Raw genomic sequence first — 17969 nt, 5'->3', positions numbered from 1 at the left:
GAGTGGAAGGGGCGAAGAATGGGTTCTCCCACAGGACTCCCAGAGAGCGTGTGGCCCTGCCGACACTGTGATTTCAGCTCAGTAAAACGGATTCAACTTCTGACTTCCAGGAAGAATAAATTTCTGTTGTTTTAAACCTCCAACCTTGTGGTAATTTGCCACAGCAGCCACAGGAAGCTTAGACAGCACCTATTGCTGTTCCCTGAATTATTACCATGATGGTTGCCAAACTATGATACTCCAATTCCATTATTCCTTCTACATTTGTTAAATGGCCTTGTTGTAAGAAAAAGCTTTCTATTCCAGCCATATATTCATTTATTCAATATGGATTTAGAAATTCCTTCCTATTTGATTCAATAAGTTGTAATCTATTACTATACTTATTTTTTTTTTTAAATTGTCCTAGATTTGGCAAGTGTTAAGACCCTGCAAGCTAGTTTCTCTGTCCTTTTGATGGCCCCATCTTACTCTCTGGCACAATAAGATATTTCAGGCTCATCTTGTAATTTCCAAGCCTGTAATAAGACATCCTCCTAGAAGCCCTGATTCCTTTTGTATAAAATGACATTCAGAAACCAAGATCTGAGTGCTAAGTGGGCTCTTAGCTAGGAGGGTATTGTTGCTCCAAAACCTCTCAATAGATCTAGAAATACACACACACTACATATACACATATATACGATATACACATGAAAACTAAACGTTTATAACTTTCTATATCTATCAATATACAGTGGAACCTCAGGATTCAACTCAGTTCTCAAGCTTAATTCATTCCAGAAGGTTGTTCGAGAAACAATCTGTTCAAAAACAGAATTATTTTTTCCCATTAGAAATAATGTAAATTGAATTAATTCATTCCAGACCCCAAATGATTCCGTTTTAACCTTTCTTATATGCCGTACATGTGTAATGTACTGTTTCACCTATAAACAAACACTTTTCTTAAATTTATCCAACCTCCCCAACTGGCCTTAAACTAATCTGTCAGCACTGGTTACAGGGGTGTCTCTCAGCGCGCATGCGGCATCTCTGGCATCTTTGCTTTTTCACTTTTCTGTCACCAGCTAACTGCTTTTCCTTTATCCAACAAGTTTCCTACCTCTTGCGAACACTGCTTCTTTCACACCTTAGCAACATTAGCATTCTTGATGGCCTTTGTTTTAAAATTCAAAACAAACATAGAAAAATATTCATAGAACAATTTACTGAGATGTTCGGAAGGCAAGGTAGAGCTGTAAACTGACTTTACTGGCCCATTCTCTCCTTTGTGGCCTTGAAGACTGTTTTTGTCATGATAGCTAGTGTATTGGCATGAAAGGGTTAAGTTAAACAGACATCCCCCAACCCCGCCCCCATAAATAAAGATCAGAGGTCAGAATTGTTTGAGATGGGAGAACAGAGGTCTGACAGTATACTGAAAACCTCGGGCTTACCAATACCTCCAATTTCAATCCAACATCACAGCTTTCTCTCCCTTGACTGGCTTCCATTGTCCATAATGTATTTATTTATTAGATCAATTTCCCCCATACAAAACCAATCTCCTGCCACCACCCCCACTACTGCACGCATGGCTACTACCTTCCTCACCATGTCGGTGTTCTCATCTGTGGCTCTAGGCCACCTCCACCCAATTAAAAACAAGCACCCTCCTCTCCCCACTTGGATTCTATCATCTCAAGCTGGGCTGTCACCACTCCCTGCAGTCACCTTCCTTATCCTGCTCAGACTCCCTCCTCACTCCACTGTCTCAACAACCTGCTGCTGTCCCTCCATCCCCACATCCTTAAATGCCCTCTTCACTGGTTCAGGACTCAATGGCCACTCAGACTCTTCCTCACCCTACTCAGGCTCTGACAACCCATACTGGGCTGCAGCCACCCTCTCTCCATGTGTGTTATTACCTGCTCATGCTCCATCATCCTGTGCCAACCCACAAGACCCCTTCCTCCCTCTGTGCTGACACCTGGTTCCAGGCCGCCACCACCACCCCTCCCCTGTACACATCTACCTTGCTTGGCCTCACCTAATGGCTTTTGGACAGAATTATTCAGAAAGAAAGCAAGAACAGTCATGCGTGGCTTATCCAAGGGCTATGTGCTGAGAAATGCACTGATAGGTCATTTCAGTGTTGTGCCAACATCATAGCATGCACTTACATAAACCTAGATTGTATAGCTTACTACACACCTGTCTTTTTACTTCATAAACTTAAAACTTTTATTTTTCAATTCTATTTTGTGGTAACAGTTTAAAACACAAACTCATTGTATAGTTGTACAAAAATATTTTTCTCTTTTCTCCATTATTATTTAATATTTATTATTTACCATCATCACAGCAAAATGTTTCTTAGAATATATAAATATGATCAAATTATGAATAATTCTCCAGGCTTTGAATTTTTAAAAAATATATTCATTTTACTTTATTATAAACAATTAGCAAGAAACAAGGGCAAAATTAGTCTATAATCCCATCATTTAATCAAGTCAATGTTTCCATTTAACCCAGTCACCTTTGGTCCCTGGCTCAGGACTCAACAGTCACTTTTGGTCCCTGTGCATATGGTGAGGTACATCATGGATTGATAAAAATTATATCATGTGTGAGTAATTCACACGGGGAAATGATTATCCCTTAATTAAACAAGCACCTCACTTTTAAAGAGAGCTAAAGAGACATCATCATGGGAACAGAAATGCAATCAATAACAAATTTGGCAGATATATGCAGATTGGGACCTTATAATGAGCGTTTTCATGTTGGCACATTATAATTTTAAGCACTGGCAGCTACAGTCTCCACTTACCCTTTATATATTAGTGAAGGCATGTGGAAAATAGTTGAAACTCTCTCTGAATCTAGTATGTGTATATTTTATGGTACTTACTGTTTTATTCTTATTTATTGACTGAATTTATTGGGGTGACTGATTAATAAAAGTATATAGGCTTCAGGTGTACAATTCTATAACACATCATCTGTACACTGTACTATGTGTTCACCACTCCAGGTCAAGTTTCCTTCTACCACCATTTATCCCCCCTATAACCTCTTCTATCTCTCCACACTCAATATTCTTTCTTTAAAGCCTTACTCTATAAGCTATTTTCTATTTTTAAAATTTTGTTTTTAACTTTAAACTTTTGGTTAAAAATTCAGACACAAACACACACAGTAGCCTACGCCTACAAAGGGTCAGGATCATCAATCTTGCTGTCTCCCCCTCCATATCTTGTCCCACTGGGAGGTCTTCGGGACCATGAGGGGGGCGGGGAGCTGTCACCTCCCATGAGAACAATGCCTTATTCTGGTATTCTGGGAGCCCTCCTGAAGGACCTGCCTGAGGCTCTTCTTGAAGAGGCGTCACTCTTCAGACTATGTCCATGTGGCTTGTTTTTTTCATCACAGAATTGCTGTAAGCAGGTAATGCACCATGAACATTCCTCTCTATTAACAAAAACCTTTCGGTGTTTGAGTCCATGTTTTCAAATTTTTTAAGGAGCTTACTGAAATCTACAAAAGCTTCTGCTAAACCCTTCACTAAGTTTTTTTCTATGTTAAGAATAGTTTGTTGATTTTAAGAAAGAGAAACATTGATTGGCTGCCTCTTGCATGTTCCTACCAGGAATGGAGCCCACAACCCGGGCATGTGCCCTGACCGGTAATTGAACCGACAACCTCACGGTGCATGGGATGGTGCACAGGTTGACTGACGCCCAACCAACTGAGCCACAGCAGCCAGGGCTTCACTACATTTTCTTGGGGGTTCTTCTTTTTCTCCTGCAGTTTCCTTTCCCTTGCCTCTTCTTCCGCTATGCATTTCTGTTCTAACAACTCATTAGTCAGTTCCTCAGGAACCATCTCTAGAAGTTCCTCCACTTCATCCTCATCACACAGGTTCAAGCTGTTTGCCATCTCAACCACAGCATCGTTGATTTTTGCAGCCTTCTCATCCTTGGCAAATTCTTTGAAGTCATAAATGAACCTCTTGAGTGTCTTCTTCCAGATGCCATTTATACACTGCTTGGTGACATCACCGCAAGCCCAAGCAAGGTTCCTGATGCAGCCATGAGATGTGCAATCCTTCCTTCCAAAACCGCAGCAGTGTCTTCCTCAGTTGTAGCAACAGCCTGGGCAAAGGTCCTCCTCAGGCAGTAGGCCTTAAAGGCTGCTATAACTCATTCCTTGGGTCTGAGTTGGAATTTGGAGGGAGCAACACCGCTTTGATGTTGTATCGATGCCACCAATAAAGCTCTCCCTGGGAGCATGCCCGTGCCTTTCCCTTCCCCTTTTCCCCTCCCCATTCCAGCCCCAGGCACCTTACCATTAGCTTCCTCGCTCCCAAGATCCAAGGGCCCTTCCTTTAGCTCCTTAACTCATTTCCTAAGTCCATTTCTTCCAGGAATTACTTTTCCTAAATCTGTAATTTATCCAATAAATGTTCTCTTAGAGGAAAAAAAAAAAAGATTACCAATGAAAGGATATTCAGGAGCATCCTATATAATAAAATTCTAATATGCAAATCGACCGAACAGCAGAACGAACAGTCACTATGACGTGCACTGACTACCAGGGGGAAGACGCTCAATGCAGGAGCTGCCCCCAGTCAGCTTCTTATTGGCAGTGTGCACTTACTGATATGCTTGAAGGCTCTGAGGTTCTCACTGTGCCCCAAAGGGCTTCAATGTGTGGCCTGCAATGCTGCTCACAAGCAAAACTATTATTCTGTCCTTAAAAGATTTCAAACCTAGCTGGTATTGACTTGGCCTCCTTATGGATGAAAGTACTTCCAGGCATTTGTTTCTAATAAGGAGGTCTCAATGACCCCTGCGAACACCCCCATCTGGGAGGAAGCTGCCCCCGAGTTCCTGCCCCGATGCCAGACAATCCAGGTCCTCCCCATATGTCTCTGGGTTCCCCAAAGCTGCCACCCCAGTGCTGGAGCCAGAAGGATCGAGTCCGAATAAGTCCTCCTAAAGAGTCTCCTGTAGCCTCTGTCACTTAGCCACAATCCCCCACTGGTTTTCACAGCCCAAAGTTACAGGACTTCTCTTCGCTCTGGAATCCTGGGCTGGATGTCGGGTGTGGGACTGGGACCCCTTGTTTCTCAAGGGGGAGCTCCAAAGCCTAGATATCCAACCCAAAAAAACACCACACGTGGGTGTCAGACCAGCCTGTTCTGTGCCTCCACCCCTCCTACCAATCTCAATGTACTTTCTTTACTTCTCTAGTTGTAGGACTTCCATTCAGACAAATTTCACGTGGTTCTGATGATGGTTGTTCTGAATTTTACTTGTAATTCTTAGGTTGTTGTGAGAGGCAGCGAGTTTACTTACACTGCCATGTTGGCTCTGTAGGCCTAATCTTGTCCTTTAACGTTGCAAACAAACTTTTTGCTTTGGCTGATCGTCATGGTGCTGATGGGAATACACTTGTATGTCTGGTCATCAATCTAAGTCATTAGAAATTTCTTCATATCTTTTATAGGCCCTTCTCTAATTTTTGTTAATCCTGTTGCCTTCAACAAAGCAGATCCTTTAGCTTCCATCCCTTTATTCTTCTTCAAGATCACAGATATGGTGGAATGACACATGCCTAACTGGTGAGCAATACCATCCTGATTTTCCACCTTCATAGTCCTTAATGAATTTTAATTGTTTCCAGGTCAATCACTCGATGTGGTCTCTGCTGACATTAGCATGGATTTTCTATGTTTAGGGGCCAAACTTAAAACAGCACAAGGTAGACCTGGCCAGTGTTTCTCAGTGGTTAGAATGTCAGCCCACACAAGAAGGACCTCGGTTTGATTCCCAGTCAAGGGTTATAGGTTATGGGTTCGCTCACGCCCCCACCCCCATTGGGCTCGTTCCGGAGGCAACCAGTCGATGTGTCTCTTTCACATCGATGTTTCTCCCTCTTCCACTCTCTGAAAAGCAATTGGAAAAAAACAAACAAACAAACACAAGTCAAGCACAGGAAAAAATAATGCAATCAAGAGCCAAAGCAATCCTGAGAAGTTTGTTTTACAGCAAACTTCTTGTATAAGTACACTCCAAAATGATTAAAAAGTATCTATATATATAGAAGTCTAAGCGGCCTTTATGACCAAATGACCAGAACGACCAGTCGCTCAGTCGCTATGACAAGCACTGACCACCAAGGGCAGGCGCTCAACGCTGGAGCTGCCCCCTGGTGGTCAGTGAGCTCCCACAGCCAACCTCCCACAGCCAGCCAACCACCTGCAGTCCCGCCCCCCAGCCAGCCCGCCCACATCAGCCCCTGGTGCTAAACCATTCGTAGACGACCTGCTTTTGGGTCGGGGTTTCGTACATAGCAGAGCAGCTCCCTCGCTGCAATCTATTGAAAGTCAGCGCTTGACACAAGGGTTTGTCTCGCTCCCATCCTCTCCCTTCCCCGGGGGCCGTCCACCCACCACAGTGGTGGCGCGGTGGTGAGGGAAGGAGGAAGGGGGGAGGCAGGGAACCACACGGTGGCGGGGTGCAGACGGCAGTGTCCGTTCCTTCTGCACCCAGCCCAGCAACTGTCACCCCCTCTCCTGACCCCGCTGGGGCCTTTGGGCCCCGGGCTGAGACAGGGAACTGGGGGTGGGTGGCGGCAGATGCGGACCCTTTCCCAGGGGGCCAAGGGCAGGCTCCCTCCTGGGGCCGGTGGCCAACCTCCCACAGTCCCTACCCCAAGCCGGCAGGCCCCGATCGGCCCTGATCACTGGCCAGGCATAAGGACCCCACCTGTGCACGAATTTGTGCACCGGGCCTCTAGTAGTATAATAAATACATTAACAAGTAACAGTCATTTATTATCAAGTATTATATACTGTACATAATTGTATGTGCTTTGCTTTTATAAAACCAGAAGAGGTTTTTTACACCAGCATCACCACAAACACGTGAGTAATGTATTGCACAATGATGTTACCATGGCTACAATGTCACTAGGAGACAGAAATTTTTCAGCTCCATTGTAATCTTATGGGACCACTTGTATATGTGATCCGTTATTGACTAAAACATTATGCGGTGCATGGCTGTATTTATATTATCATTCTAATCTCAAATATATTTCTACCTATCCACCAATCACTGATAAATATGCACTGAGATATTTGGAATGATGCTCACTAAATGATGTTTATTTCTAGGCTGTACAAATTTTAGATAATTTCTTCCTTCTTTGTACCTTTTTCTGTATTTCTTAGATTATACTTTATGTCATTTTTTATTAAAGTAGACATTTTTCTTAAAAAATTGAATACACATATAAAGATAGAGCCACAGATATATTTAAGGAAACATTGGTAAACATTTTTCAATAGTAAAATACTATATACAATTTAGATTTTAGTTTAGATATGGTAAATCCATACAGTTGCATACTAAGTAACATAACATAGAGGTATACCTAGGGACATGTAAAAATAATGATCACTATCAAGTTAAAAAAGGGTATTATACAACCATAGTGGTTATGAAGTATTTTAAAAAGAAAATATAGATTCATTAAGTATTTATATTCATAGAAAAAAACTGGAAGGATAGACAACAAAATGTTAATCATAGCTATTTCTAGGCAATGGAATTACAGTTATTTTTCTTTATGTTTATGTGAGTCTTGTAACTTATATATATACACACTAGAGGCCCGGTGCACAAAATTCGTGCACAGGTAGGGTCCCTAGGCCTGGCCGGTGATCAGGACTGATCAGGGCTTTTGGGCTGCTGGCCGGGGCCTTCCTTCTCTGACTGCCAGCTGCCAGCCAGGGCCTTGGGGCCTTCCTTCCCGGTTGCCGGCCAGGGCCTTCCTTCGTTCCATGTCGCCCCCTGGTGGTCAGCCCATGTCATAGTGAGCGACTGAACTCCCGGTCAAACTCCCAAGGGGACACTTTGTATATTAGCCTTTTATATAGATAGATAGATAACTTGTATTGCAAAAGTTGTTTTGCAAAATATAATGACAAGAACACAAAATTCTATCAGGGTGAAGATCGACTACATGATATATGGATTTTTTTTTTTTTAATGTAGGAGTAACCACAAAGAAAACACAAATAGAATGTATAATTTCAAAACCAGAAGAAAAAAAGAGAATTAAAAAACTCAATCAGCCCAAACTGGTTTGGCTCAGTGGATAGGGAGTCGGCCTGTGGACTCAAGGGTCCCAGGTTCGATTCCGGTCAGGGGCATGTACCTTGGTTGCAGGCACATTCCCAGTAGGGAGTGTGCAGGAGGCAGCTGATCGATGTTTCTCTCTCATCGATGTTTCTAACTCTCTATCCCTCTCCCTTCTTCTCTGTAAAAAAGTCAATAAAATATATATATTTAAAAAAAAAAACTCAATCAATCCAAGGCAGCAAGAGAAAACGGTAAAGCAAAAACACAGTAAAGACACAAAATTTAGGGGGAAAAATCAATAATAAATTAAGCAGAATAAACTCACTAATTAAATAAACTCACTATATGCTATCTATAAAGACATCCAAAACTAATAATATCAAGGTTGAAAGAATAAAGATATATAAAACAAATATAAGTAAAAAAAAGTTATTTGGAAATGACAGCTAATAATGTAACATACATTAACATACCCTTATTAAGGTGGGAATGCTTGCCATATTTGCTTCTCATGTGTTCTGGTTGTGTTTTGTAATTAAAAACTAAAAACTTGAGAAAATAAATGTAAAGCCACTCCCCCCAAAAAATGCCTTATTTTATCAATGGTTACTCATGAGTGAATAACAGTTCTGTTCATCACTGTGTCTCTAGAACGTAGCATCTGTAGTTACTCAACATTCTCTATATTGGCTGGATATAACGTTTTTACTATGAAAGACTCAAGAATGCAAAAACAGGGCTGCATTACATAATTTATTATATCTTTTTTTGCACTGATAAGTGGCCCCTTTTTATTGAGATATTTTGAGAGAGAATCCTAAAAACAGTGCTTCTGAAGAGATTAGAAACAGACATGTAGTGAATATGACGGGTTAGAAGAATAGTGTTCAACCCAGCACTGCATTCTGCTTTAATCCCCTGCTCTGAAATTCCCAACGTTTCCATATTTCTCTCCCTTTGGTGCCAGGATTTAGTCACCTGAGTAGAGAAATCAATAGCTGTACATTCTTAGCTGAAAGCTCATCATTGCCTTTTGGATTCCAAATTGAATTCTGGCATCCAATGAACTGTTCAAAAATTAGCCCCCGTTCTATAACACAATCAAAGAGAAAAAACACACCACATACCTGCCATCTTTCAGCGTGTTAACAATAAATCGGTTAATCTGGCAAATACAGTTGCTAGACAATCGTTCACCTTCAACAAGAGTGTTCAACTGTGTTGCCAACATAAAAGCTGAAAAACAGAGATTACTTTAGTCTCCAAAACATTTTAGCCATGACAATCTGAAAGCTGGTCACACCTATACTAGCAAAGAATCATGCCTTAAATATGTTCCTGAAATTAAAACTAGGCAGACTGACTCTGCACAGTGAAAACAGTATAATTTGCTGTGCATTAAACAGCTGCTGCTACTCTGAAATGTATGGATTTCTTAAAGCAACCCAAGTCATTTTTTTACATCATTCAGGTCTCATGACAAAGACTAAAAAATCTTTTCTAGGTCCTTCACATTGTGACTAGAGATAGCAAGCATATATTCTGCAAATTCTCTCCTTTCTCCCAGGTAAAGCTTCCAACACGGAAATAAAAACCCATAAAGGCAAGTAGAGGACAGCTAACCCATCATATTCACTAAATGTCAATATTATCCTGAGGGAAATTAATCAAAGAAAGCATAGAGCACCAGTTAGAGAGAATTAATTAAGCCAAGTGGCAGCTTTCCACTAGATCCAGTCTATTGTTAGACGCTCTCTGCCAGGTGCAATTCTGTCTGAATGAATTACACAGCCAAGCAAATGCAGACTTCTAGAATGCCCCAAATTACTGCAATCGTAATGGTGGGTATGCTTTCATTACTTAAATACAAATTCCGAGATTTATACATCATACTTACAGGATAGAGTGTTCACCCCATCACTCATAAGCAGTCGATAACGGGGCGGACTGTTCCCTGTAGTGATGGGACGGATGTTCTAGAAGAGAAAACTCGGTTCATTAGCCGGGTTGTCTGCCCAGTCCCAGGGATAAGTAAACCTAAGTGGCAGGAGAGTAGGCCTGCCATTAGATTAACACAAACTGAACTGCCTGCTCATTCTCTCAACATTTAAATCCAAGTAAAAGAAAACCGGCTTTGATGACTGTCCCACCAACCTCTTTCCACTAATATTATGAAACAAACATAGATGAGAATAAAATGTTGCCAATACTCTTGTGTTCTCTTCCCTAACTCCAATTTGTTGAAAACCAACTCTAAAAAAAAATATAACAAAGTACCTAATATATGCAAGGTACTGTGTAGGAAATGTGCTAAAAATACAAAATGAAGGAAAAAAAAATTTCGTACCCTGAAGGGGCTTATAATGAGGGTAGAGATGGAGGCTGAGAGACATAAGGGAAGTGTGCACATAATGACATGGGGCAGAACTGAGACATTTATTCCAACTGGAAGGAAATCAGAGGAAGCTTTAAGTGAAATATGTAAACAGAGCCTTACGATCAAATAAGCCTTGAGACAACTGGCTAACAGACAGAATCTGCAGGTATAATCCATGATTCTGCTTCTATTGATTTTCTAAATTCCCACGAAAATTTGAGAACCCCTTAAATGATAGGGTTAACAAAGAATGTTTTTGTTTGGTTGAGTTTTTTTTTGTTTTGTTAATCCTCACCTGAGGATATTATTTGCATTGATTTTTAGAGAGAGTGGAAGGGAGAGGAAAAGACAGAGAGAGAAACATTGATGCGAGAGAGACACATGGATTGGTTGCCTCCTGCAAATGCTCTGACCTGGGCTGGGGATCCAGCCTTCAATTGAGATTGTGCCCTTGACCTGAATCGAACCTGCGGCCCTTCTACTGAGCCAAACCAGCCAGGGCTGATGAAGAATTTTAAGCAGACAAGTTCATTTTACAGAGAGGCAATATGTAAGCAGATTTGAGCAAGACAAACCTAAGGGCAGAAAGATAAGGAGGCAGTTATAATGATGTGCAGCACTACAGCATCCATTAATTGTGGAAAGAAATGAGGGGCAAAATCTCAGAGTTGAATCTCCAAAGGTCTCCCTCTGGCTAAACTAATATGTATATTTTTATTTTTATTTATTTATTTTTTTTTGATGTTACCATTTTTTTTAAAAATATATTTTATTGATTTTTCACAGAGAGGAAGGGAGAGAGATAGAGAGCCAGAAACATCGATGAGAGAGAAACATCGATCAGCTGCCTCCTGCACATCTCCCACTGGGGATGTGGCCGCAACCCAGGTACATGCCCTTGACCGGAATCGAACCCGGGACCTTTCAGTCCGCAGGCTGACGCTCTATCCACTGAGCCAAACCGGTTTCGGCACTAATATGTATATTTTTAAAAGCCTGGTTCCTTTCTCAGGGTTATAACATGAACTGGTCTATTTTTTGTGATGGAAAGAATTTCCTAAAGTGAACAAATCTTTATGTCCTTCATCGAATGTAATTTACGATTACATGTAAATTTAAAAACTGCTTGACATAAAATATATATAGTTACTTACAATGACTTGGAGGATGGGTTTTATGGATGTCTCTCCCTGTTGCATTATGGCCTAAAAGAGTAAAAACAGATTTTTGTGAGATATGAGCTCAAATCATGATTAAAACTGGACATATTTTATGAACAACATAAACTGATGAACAAAAACAGATCCAGAGACAGAGAAACACCTATCAGACCGTCAAACCTCAGAGGGAAGGCAGGGGAGGGTGGGGGTTAGGGGGAGAGATCAACCAAAGGACTTGTATGCATGCATATAAGCCTAACCAATGGACACAGACACCATGGGGGTGAGGGCATGAGTGGGGGGGGTGGGGGGACAATGGGGAGGTAAGGACACATATGTAATACCTTAATCAATAAAGAAAAAATAAATAATTTTTTTTTTAAAAAAAGAAAAAGACTCAAGCTGCTGAACACCCTAAAAAAACAAAACTGGACATATTTTTACAGTTTAGCATTTGTAATAAACTATACATAACATTGTCAAAAGAGCCTTTTGGGGGCTTATCATTTGAAAATCTAGGTTAAGTTTTATCACTCTGGACAAATTATAAAATTATAAAAGTGAGATACATACTTAACAACAAGGATGCACTCACTACATCTAAAATACCAGCATCACATAACAACACATTAATTCTCTATAGTGCCCATTACTAGGGAATTAAATAAATATGCTAAAATCTTAAAAAAGTATTATAAACACTTAAAGAGAAGTTACTTATATAATACTGGTTGCCTCTTTTTAAAATATATATATATTTTTATTGATTTCAGAGAGGAAGGGAAAGGGAGAGATAGAAACATCAATGATGAAAGAGAACCATTGATTGGCTGCTTCCTGCATGCCCTCCACTGGGGATTGAGCCCACAACCTGGGCATGTGCCCTTGACCAGAATCGAACCTGTGACCTTTCAGTCTGCAAGCTGATGCTCTATCCACTGAGCTAACTGGCTAGGGCTGGTTGCCTCTTTTTTTTTTTTTTTTTATTAGTTAAGGTATTACAAATGTGTCCTCATCCCCCCCATTAACCCCCAACCTCCCCCCCACACACAAACTCATGCTCCCATCCCCCCGTTGTCCATGTCCATTGGTTTGGCTTATATACATGTATACAAGTCCTTCGGTTGATCTGCCTCTTTTTTTTTTAATTAAATTTATTGGGGTGACATTGGTTAACAAAATTATATAGGTTTAAGATGAACAACTCTACACCACATCATCTGTACATTGCATTGTGTGTTCACCACAAGTCAAGTCTCCTTCCATCACCATTTATTCCCTTTTTACCTTCTATTTCCCTCCACCCCCTTTTCCCTCAGGTAATCACCATGCTGTTGTCTATGTCTATGAAGGTTTTGTTTGGTTTTTTTTGTCTAATTCCTTTACCTTTTTCTTTTTTTTTAATATATACGTTATTGATTTTTTACAGAGAGGACGGGAGAAGGAGAGGGATAGTTAGAAACATCGATGAGAAACATCGATTCAGCTGCCTCTTGCACGCCCCCTACTGGGGATGTGCCCGCAACCGGGGTACATGCCCTTGACCGGAATCGAACCTGGGACCCTTCAGTCCGCAGGCTGAGCCAAACAGGTTAGGGCTCCTTTACCTTTTTCACTAAGTCCCACAACCCCTTCCCCTCTGACAGCTGTCAGTCTGTTCTCTATGAATGAGTCTCTTCCTATTTTGTTGGGTGCCTCCTGTAAGAGGAACTAGGTGAGTGGGGAGACATTGTGAGGCAGACTGCACTGAATCCTCCTTTATACCTTTTGAATTTTAAATCTCACGGCTCTATTAGCAATTATAAAAATTATTTCAACAGCTCTGGTCAGCGTGGCTGTTGGTTGGGTGTTACCCGGGTATACACCAAAAGGTTGCCGGTATGATTCCTGGTCAGGGCATATTCCCGGGTTGCAGGCTCGATCCCCAGCAGGGAGCATGCAGGAGGCAGCCAATCAGTGTTTCACTTTCACATTGTTTCTCTTTCTTTCTCTTTCTCTCTCTCTCCCTTATTCTCTCTCTAAACATAAATAATAATAATTTCTGTAGAAAAAACTATCAAGCAAGTTTTAGTTTGTTTTTAAAAAGCCATCACGTAAAGATAACCATAAGAAAAACTAACGATCGGTTTTCTGACCTTTGCTTCTGCCCATACTGAAATAAATGATACCAGATTAGCTCTTCAAACATAAGCTAAAACACTGGGCAAAAGTATATAAACTGTTCTCAATGCCAACAACAGGGAAAGCAAAACTGATCCTTGAAAAAGGAGAGACCAATGGGGTGAGCCCTATGATCACTCAGGCTTTCTATCTGCACTTTGGGGACGATCGTGCAGGGAAGGGAACCCGAGAAGAACATGGAAGCCCTACTGAGTATAGATCAGAGTTCAGGGAGGTGAGTTAGCTGGACTTCGTGGATGCGGAATACCGGAGGGAGGAGCTACTAGTACACAGAGAAGCTTCAATAACCTTCCCGGCTGAATTGTAATTATGCATATATAAAGCGAGACTCCACAAGGCCAGGCAAAGAATAAGCATTCAGAGAGCTATATGCTGAAAAATTACTGGAGCCCACAAAGGCTATCATACATTTGTGTTCCAACCAGACGGAGTGGAAAGAACTCAATGAACATGGTGCATTCAGTAGACACCTCAGAAAGGCCATAATATAGAAACAGGACTAAACTAAGTTCAGAGTAAAATCTACTCCAGACCCACTCCATCTCAAAAGGATCAGATGATCTGCAAGTAAATTAACAGCCTGCTAGACAACTCCATATTATCTAAAAAAAATATACATAATCCAGACACTAAATGTAATAGTCATAACGTCTAGTATCTAGTCAAAAATTACGAGACATTCATTTATTGAATACCATCCACCACAGCACAAAAGGCAAAATGTGGTCCTATAGCATTAAATATTGTTACAGTTGCTTTAAGGTCAAGCTGAACCTGCTGCATTTGTGCACACTGGTGCAAGACTTACACGTTTATCTCTCCACATTGGTAATTCATTGTAAATGTCTACGTATTTTGGTTTTGGAGGAAGAACAGGATTTGAAATAGATGAAAGACCTTCGGAAAACAAGGGTTCTGGAAAATTATCAGTCACTTGTATAACCTTGGATGCCATATTCAACAGGCTGCAACTTCCCAAGGAATGTGCTAATGGCTGAACTGGCAAGTTATTTTGCAGCATCTGAGCAAAGCTAGAGACCTGGGAGCTCTGAAACCAGTCATTGTTGGCAGACACTTTCTCACCAAAACTGGCCTTCCTATCTACTAGTAGGCTGGACACAGAAGGCAGGTAGCTCAGGCCCGGGCCATAGGCCATGGGGCATGCTAGCAGACCGTTGCTTCAGAATACACATTTTTAAAAATATGTATTTTTATTGATTTCAGAGAGGAAGGGAGAGGGAGAGATAGAAAGAAACATCAATGATGAGAGAGAACCATTGATCAGATGCCTCCTGCACCCCCCTACTGGAAATCGAGCCTGAAACCCCAGCATGTGCCCTAACTGTGAATCTAACCATGACCTCCTGTTTCATAGGTTGCCGCTCAACCACTGAGTGATCCAGTGTGCCAGTGTGGGTGGAGAGAGCTAGATGGAGGTAAGAGATATATATGGAAGAAAAGTGCATGTGACTTGGTGATGGACTGGACATTCAGGGTGATGTAGGAAGCATGATTCCTCAGTTTCTGGCTGGCATAATGAAAAGGGCATAGGCACAATTCATCCAGATAGAGAACGCGAGGAGGCCCTGATTTGGGAAGATAATGGATCTGCTTGGGGACGTGCTGAATTTAAAATGCCTTGGAGATACCAGGTGGGCAGGGAGATTATAGAGGTTGTCTTTCATCGTTAAGGTCCTCCCGACAAAGAAATCTGTGAGCAATTAACAAAAGGTTGTTTGGGGGAGAAGAGGGCCTAGAGCCCAGCCTAGTGTCAACAAACACTTACAAAGCGGGAATGCAAGTAAGTTGGGGAAAGACCAGCCAAAGGAGCTACAAGAGCCAAAAGGAAAGAGTGTCACCAGAAGGAAGCAATACTCCAGGGACTCAAACACTCGGGAGAACTCTACTAAACTGAAAACTAAAAAGTGTCCGTTGGATTTAGCGACTTGGAGGCACTGGTAATTTCAGCCACGGTTATCTCTACAGTGATCAAGGGGGTGACTGATTGGAGTGGGTTAAAGGGCTGATAATGAAATAGCTGAAAACAGGCAACTCTGTAGAAGTCTGGCTGTGGATGAAGGGGCGGAGAGTGGCCGTGGACGGGAGGGGGTGGAATCCACAGCTTATTTTGTTTCGTATTCTTAAGCAGGAAAACGTAAGCATGTTTAAAAGATAGGAAAAATTCTCCCAAGAAAGGGTGATGACTCTAGGGAATGACCCGGCGGTTCCCCCCGTTCCCGCTATCTCCTCCTCCCGCGTTCTCTCCCCATCGCCCCCAGCTCCTCTCCCCCTTCTCCACTACGCACAGCCCCAAGACCCACGCCACCCGGGCCCGCCAGCCCGGCTCGCAGGCGTCTCCTCACCGCAATGGCCCCTTCGCTCAGGTGGCCCCCCATGACTCCGCCGCGCCAACTCCCGCGTTTCTGATCCTCGGATGCACCGGCTTCACGCCCCGGGTCCGGCGCGCTCTAAAGCAATTGGCCCGAGAAGCCGCGTACGCCACTTCCGCCTCCTGACGTGCGCACGGCGCGGGGGCGGGCCTAGGAGCTGAGCAGCCACCGCATTGGCCGAGGCAGGGCGGGAGGCCCACGTGACCCTCCGGAGCCCAGGTTCCGGGCCGCTTCCCGGGAAATCTGGGCCCGCAAGGCGGGGAGCTAAACTGCCGGGCGCGCCAAGGGTGACGCGAACGCCGCTACTGGCCCCGGGGACCAGTTCCGGGAACTTTGCTGGCGGGCTCTCGGGAACATGCCCGGCTCGGCCTGGAGCGGGCAGACAGCCTGGTAACCCAGAGCAGAGTTAGAGCGGATGCCCCGCTGCTAAATGTAGTAAAAGCTGTGTGTGGATCCTGAGCTTAGCACAGTGGGAGTTTCTGAATGTAAATTAGACCCGGTTCCTGACCTCAGAGGCGAGCCGTCTGTCGAGGGAGCTTCCACTGTGAGTAGCCCTAACTCCAGGTAGACATGGTATCGGCCCCCGGAAAGAGACAAGTGTGCCGGAATCACACAGATGGGAAATCAGGGAAGGCTTCCCGGAGGAGGTGCCACTTGAACTGAATCTTGAAGGGTGTGTGGACATTTGCCTTGTGCGCTTCAAGTGAGAGTAGGGATGCACCCAGGAAAATGAGTAATCTATGCAAAAACTAGTAAGGTGGCCCTACCCGGTTTGGCTCAGTGGATAGAGCGTCAGCCTGCGGACTGAAGGGTCCCAGGTTCAATTCTGATCAAGGGCACGGACCTCCGTTGCAGGCTTCTGGTCCTGGTCGGGGGCATGTGGGAGGCAAACAATTGATGTCTCTCACATCAGTGTTTCTGTATGTCTCTCCCTCTCGCTTCCATTCTCTCTAAAAATCAATGGGAAAAATATCCTCGGGTGAAGATTTAAAAAAATAATAATAATAAAATAAAGAAAGAGAGAAAAATCTCGGATATCCCTCAGGTTTCTGGCTTAAGCAACTGGGATAGATGAAGGTCTAAGGCAGTGGTTCTCAACCTTCCTAATGCTGCGACCCTTTAATACAGTTCCTCATGTTGTGGTGACCCCCAATTTCATTGTTACAAATTGAACATAATTAAAGCATAGTGATTAATCACAAAAACAATATGTAATTATATATGTGTTTTCCGATGGTCTTAGGCGACCCCTGTGAAAGGGTCGTTCGACACCCAAAGGGGTCGCGACCCACAGTTTGAGAACTGCTGGTCTAAGGGGACAGGAATGGTGGCTGTCTAGTCACCTAGCATAGTGCCTGGAACAGAGGAGGCTTTTCATAAACATTTCTTTTTTTAAAGAATTTTTTAGAGGAAGAAAAAGGAGAGAGACAGAGAGAGAAACATAGATATGAGAAGGGAATATCCATTAGCTGCCTTCCACAGGCCCCCCCTAATGGTATGGAGCCTGCAACCTGGGCATGTGCACCGACCAAGAATCCAACCAGCAGCCTTTCCATGCACTGAGCCACGCCAACCAGGGCTAAACATTTCTAAGTGAAAGGACAGTTGAGTGAACTGGTGTGAGAGAATCTAGATCCTTCTTCAGCATATAAATAACTATTGAAAAAGTTCACAAGAATAGCCCGGCTGGATTGGCTTGGTTGGTTGAGCATAGTTCTGT

The 17969-nt window shown here is 42.8% G+C and overlaps 2 protein-coding genes across 9 annotated transcripts in view; one reads left to right on the top strand and one right to left on the bottom strand.

Annotated features, from left to right (window-relative positions):
• The window catches only part of RPA1 (replication protein A1), a 52227-nt gene extending 35857 nt beyond the window's left edge, over positions 1-16370 (bottom strand). For 5 of the 7 annotated variants that reach the window (XM_036341009.1, XM_036341011.1, XM_036341010.1 and 2 more), the window contains exons 1-4: positions 16223-16370; positions 11673-11723; positions 10039-10117; positions 9269-9377 (exon numbers count right to left, since the gene is read on the bottom strand). In XM_036341009.1, coding sequence (XP_036196902.1) covers positions 9269-9377; positions 10039-10117; positions 11673-11723; positions 16223-16255 — 272 coding nt within the window. In that variant the 5' untranslated portion in view covers positions 16256-16370. Of the gene's footprint in view, positions 1-9268; positions 9378-10038; positions 10118-11672; positions 11724-16222 lie in introns of those variants that run through there. The other 2 variants (XM_036341012.1, XM_036341016.1) reach the window with 2 other exon arrangements.
• Positions 16371-16457: 87 nt separating this feature from the next.
• Positions 16458-17969, top strand: part of SMYD4 (SET and MYND domain containing 4) — a 29319-nt gene continuing 27807 nt past the window's right edge. Inside the window, exon 1 of one of the 2 annotated variants that reach the window (XM_036341008.1) lies at positions 16458-16793. The gene's annotated coding sequence lies outside the window, so the exon portion shown is untranslated. The remainder of the gene's footprint in view (positions 16794-17969) is intronic. The other variant, XM_036341007.1, reaches the window with a different exon arrangement.

This window comes from Myotis myotis, unplaced genomic scaffold (assembly GCF_014108235.1).
Source record: "Myotis myotis isolate mMyoMyo1 unplaced genomic scaffold, mMyoMyo1.p scaffold_m19_p_17, whole genome shotgun sequence".
In the NCBI taxonomy this organism is placed as follows: domain Eukaryota; kingdom Metazoa; phylum Chordata; class Mammalia; order Chiroptera; family Vespertilionidae; genus Myotis; species Myotis myotis.
This window is presented reverse-complemented; position numbering and strand designations above follow the sequence as displayed.